The following is a 4559-nucleotide window of genomic DNA, read 5'->3' on the forward strand; positions in this document are numbered from 1 at the left end:
ATTAAAAGTTGAGAAGGGAAAGGGGTATCAAAGTTGGTGAAACCATACAATGAATTGAACCCAAATTTATTTGTTGAGAGAAAGAAAGGGTTTGGAGGGTTTTCCTCTCCTTTTTTGGCTTTTCTTTTCTTTCTTTTCTTTTCTTCCAAATATTTTGTGATCAATAAAAATGCCCATTCCCTCTATGTTTTCCCTCTTAAATGATTACATATATATAATATTAATGTTATAATTGAGAAACACTCTAGTAGTAGTTGTAACAGAATATTTATTGCCATCCAAAAAAAAAAAAAACATAAAAACATAAAAAAGAAATAAAGAAAAACAATTAGAGGTCCACATCTTGAATGCCACACAAATGGTCCCATTTCTTAAGTGAACGGGAAAAATAAAAATGATCCGACCAAAATCTTATATAAAAACTTAACCGGGTTCATCTATTTTTTAGTTAACGATTGTAACAACTCAAGTCCATTTTCATGTAATACTCCTAGGTTTGATTTACAGCAATGAAGAATAGAATAAAGGAGAAGAAGAGTGGTAGTGTGAAGAACAGTATTTGCATGGCAGGCGTGGGTATCCAAAGGGAGTGAGTAGGGCCAATAATCCTACAAGAGTTTATATTTTGTGGTATCCAAAGGGTCCCTTTCCATTTCCATGGCTACATGTGATGCTCCCAACTTCACAATCCCAACCAACACTGTTCTAAAGGGCCTCTACCCTTCTCTCTCTTCCCTTTATTATTTACTTTATCCCTTTCTATTTTGAAATTTTAATTACTCATATTAAAGGGATTTTCACAAGGGTAATTATATTATCTTATTTTCATACATGTGTTTTTGTACCATGTCCAATATTAGTCATTAATGAGCTTATCATATTCTAAGTTGGAATTCCATATATTTTACTTTTTTTCTATAAAATTCAGTATGCTTATTGGTTCTAATACTATTATTATTATTATTATTATTATAGTAATAATTGTATTAATGAAATTTTACTAAAAACAATTGAGAAGAAATTTTGAGGGAATCAAATGAACTGCCTCATCCTGTCCTCATTCTATAAAATACAAAAAATATTAATATTCTGATAAAAAAAAAAAAAAAAAAAACACAATAGTAAATAAAATTTATTAAGAATTTATTAATTTTAATAATGATGTAATAAATAGACTTTTTTTTTTTTTTTTTTTTGAAATTTACATGAAACATCACAAATGCCAAAATACAACACTAGAAAAGAGTGTCTCTTTATTTCTTGTTTTGAAACCTTAAACTCCATTCTCTCTCTAAACCCCAAACTTTATTTCATTTTTAGTCCCAAAAAAACAAATTAATTAATTATTAAAATGGAAAATCATATAACTCTCGCCCAATTCTATTCTACAGTTTCTAAACCAACCCCTTACACCCTCCTTTTTTTTTTTTTCCCTTAATTCCCTCATCATATGGTTCTTTGCAGTAACTTTTGTGAGTGTGAGTGTGTATGTATGAACAACATATTCAATTCAACCCCTTCCACACCGAAAAAACTTGACCCACTTACCCGTCCGTTTTCAATCCAATCCATGCTCGAGTTTTTCCAGAACCATAACATGCTTTGTTCTCACTCACTCTGCAACACTCATCGAAGCTGGCTTGCTTGCCACAATCTCGTAATTCTCTCCACCCTCCTCGTCTTCTTCTTCGTCATCATCCTCGTCATCGTCTTCATCCTTTTCGTCTCGATCCATTGGTTCGCTCTCCATATCTTTGTTGGCTGAGTTGGATCGAACGAGTTCTTGTTGCGGAGGCCATTGCTGCTCTGGTCGAACCATCAATGGCTGCTGTTGATGTGGCATAATCTGTGTCGATGATCCGATTATGACGTTGTCGAACTTGTTGCCGTTGTTGTTGTTGTTGATGTTCTTTTCCTTGTACAAAGCATCAAGCTGGTGAAAATAAGGGCAAGTCTTGGAATCCTCAGGCCTTGTTTTTTTAGTGTCCTTCACTTTCTTGAAGTACTTGTTTATGTTCTCCCATTTCTCCTTGCACCTCTTTGCATTTCTATTATACCCAAGTCTCTTCATGGCTGATGATATCTCTTCCCACAATGGCCCTTTTGGTCCATTTTCTTGATATTTGGCGTCTAGATTTGTTCTCAATTTGATGAGTGCCTCAACTTCCACTTTTGGCCATCTTGATGAGCTTGAAGCTGGGCTCATCCTATAACTTTCACCACCATTATCACTTCTTTTCACAATCTCCATGTGCAAATATTCATTGTTGTTCACCAATTTTTGTGGGGTAGAATTTGGATGAACAACTTGCAATGTAGAAGCTTGTTGCGGCGGCGGTTGCACGACTGCTGTCGGATTTGATATTGAGATTGGTTGTTGTCGTGGTGGTGGTGGCGGTGGTGGTGGCGGTGAAGGTGACGGTGACGGGTTGTTGTCGTTGTGGTGGGATTGTGTTAGTTTTTGGAGGAAGGATGTAATAGCGGCGTCTTTAGCAGCTGCCATTGATCTTTCTTGAGCTAAAATCTCTTTCTCTCTATTGATTTTGGCCATTTCTTGCATCCTCCATGCTTCTTCTCTTGCAACTCTTTCTTGCTCCCTTTTCTCAATTGCCTCCAAGAATCTCTTTTGCATTTCCTCTTGCCTTTCAATCACTTCCCTCATCAATCTCTCAAAGAAATCCTTCCATTTCCTCTTCTTTCTCTGTCTCGACGCCTCGTCTGATGATGTCGACGAGTTGACATCATCAGACGATGAGTTCGAGATGAGATCCGCTTCAAACCCCAGTCCGGCTGCCCCAGATGAGACATTGGTTTGAAAAAGCGGAGCAATGGTGGTGGCTAAACTGGTAGGGTTATTGAATGACAAGGGAGGCGGAGGGGGCATGGATTGGAGGTGAATTGTGGGGTTTGGTTGAGTGAATGATATGTTCATCAAGTGGGGTACGGCGGTGGTGGTCGATGGAACAGTTGAAGGAATGTGAGAAATGACGGTGGTTGGAGGTGAAGCCGCCGTTGCCGGAGGTGGAGTCTTAGACAAATGGGAGTGGAAATTGAGAGGAGGGTGATTTTCAAGAGCTTCTAATTGTTCAAAAAACTTGTAACTTTTACTATCTGGTTTCCCACATCGAACTTCTTTGGTTCTTTTGTGATATTTATAAACATTCTCAAATTTCTCTTTGCATTTCTTTGCACTTCGATGATACCCAAGCTCCCCTAATTTCCTGATAATAAAACAAACCAAAAAAAAGACCCCACAAAAAAAAAAAAATGAAAATTTCACCAAAAAAAAAATACAATTTCTCTCTCATACAAGCTATTGCATGTGTAAAAACAATGATTGAGGTAAAAGAAAAACAGAAGAGATTCAGAAGAAAAAATTGATGAAATAATCAACAGAAATTTCAGCTCAAAATTTGATGATATTTTCTTCTCTATAAACTGCAAAATTTTTCTCAGTTGTTGATGTTACATGAGAGAGAAAGAATGTTTTTTTAACCCCAAAAAAAAAAAAAAAAAAAAAAAAAGTACCAATTTAACTACAACTCGACTTCACAGATTCCTTAAAAAAAAAGGAAAAAGAAAATCTCTCCTTGAATTTCAGTGACACTGAATTGGGATTTCAATTTGGTTAGAGATTCCCAAGAAAGAAAAAAGAAAACAAACAAAAAAAAATGAGTTGAGATTAAGTGAAAATGATTGAACTGCCGACAGTGAGATGAAAAAAAAATGAAAAATTCATCAAAATCACACCCAGATCTTTGAAGAGAAATAGAAATAAAAAGTTATTGTTTTTGAATTAGAAAAGATTTGAAATTTTGATAATTTTAATTGAAATGTTTGAAGCAGCAAGTACCTGGAAACTTGTTCCCACAAAGGGCCTTTAACGCTTGCATCTCGAAAAGCCACGTCCATTTCCGACCGTATTTTCAACAGCGCCAAAGTTTCTTGTCTCGGCCACCGGTTTCCGCCGAAGCTCCGGTCGCCGTTGTCTCCTTCGCCACTTCTCCCTCTCTCATCTTCTCCAGAAGTCTTATTATTATCCTCCGCCGTCACTGCCCCGCTCTCACCCACATCGTCCATGAGCCCATCTTGGTGGTTTGTCGTCTCCGGTACGGCAGAGTCTTCTCCGGCGCCGCCGCCCAAGACGGAAGTCGTGGAGTTCCCAAGCATAGAGAGAATAACAAGCCTACTTGGGAAGGACGCTCCTCCTCCTCCTCCTCCTCCCTCCTCTTTCCAAATTACAGCACAATCGAAACAAAGGGCAAAAATAAATTAAAATAAATACGCACAACAACAAACATTTTTTTTTTTATAAAAAAAAAAATAACAATAACTCAAATTAAAATTTTAAAAAAAAAAAAGAAAAAGAAAAAGGAATTAAGATGAAATGTGTAAAAAGAATTAAATTTTTATTGTTTATTTCTGGTGGGGATCTGCTTGTCAATCTCAAGGGCTTGGTTTTTTTTTTCTTTTTCTTTTAGCTGCGGAATCTTTGGTCTTTAATGGGTTTTTTAATTATATAAAATAATAATAATAATAAAAAAAAAAAAAAAAAACCT

At 36.2% G+C, this 4559-nt stretch overlaps 1 protein-coding gene across 1 annotated transcript; it reads right to left on the reverse strand.

Moving 5' to 3' along the window:
* Positions 1–1206: 1206 nt before the first annotated feature.
* On the reverse strand, positions 1207–4269 carry LOC111480540 (trihelix transcription factor GT-2-like). The gene is made up of 2 exons (XM_023125642.1): positions 3854–4269; positions 1207–3221 (listed from the first exon to the last, which is right to left on the reverse strand). Exons 1-2 carry the CDS (start codon positions 4168–4170, stop codon positions 1613–1615), a joined length of 1926 nt encoding a protein of 641 aa, XP_022981410.1. The 5' UTR covers positions 4171–4269; the 3' UTR covers positions 1207–1612.
* Between the last annotated feature and the right edge of the window lie 290 nt (positions 4270–4559).

This window comes from Cucurbita maxima, unplaced genomic scaffold, assembly GCF_002738345.1.
Source record: "Cucurbita maxima cultivar Rimu unplaced genomic scaffold, Cmax_1.0 Cma_Scf00006, whole genome shotgun sequence".
Classification (NCBI taxonomy): Eukaryota; Viridiplantae; Streptophyta; class Magnoliopsida; order Cucurbitales; family Cucurbitaceae; genus Cucurbita; species Cucurbita maxima.

What these genes read in the sequence shown, in the direction of transcription:
- LOC111480540 (XM_023125642.1), bottom strand. Translation starts at nt 4,170, where the DNA reads ATGCTTGGGAACTCCACGACTTCCGTCTTGGGCGGCGGCGCCGGAGAA. An exon ending in TTGTGGGAACAAGTTTCCAG is followed by an intron (nt 3,222 to 3,853) that starts GTACTTGCTGCT and finishes TTTTATTATCAG; the next exon opens with GAAATTAGGGGAGCTTGGGT.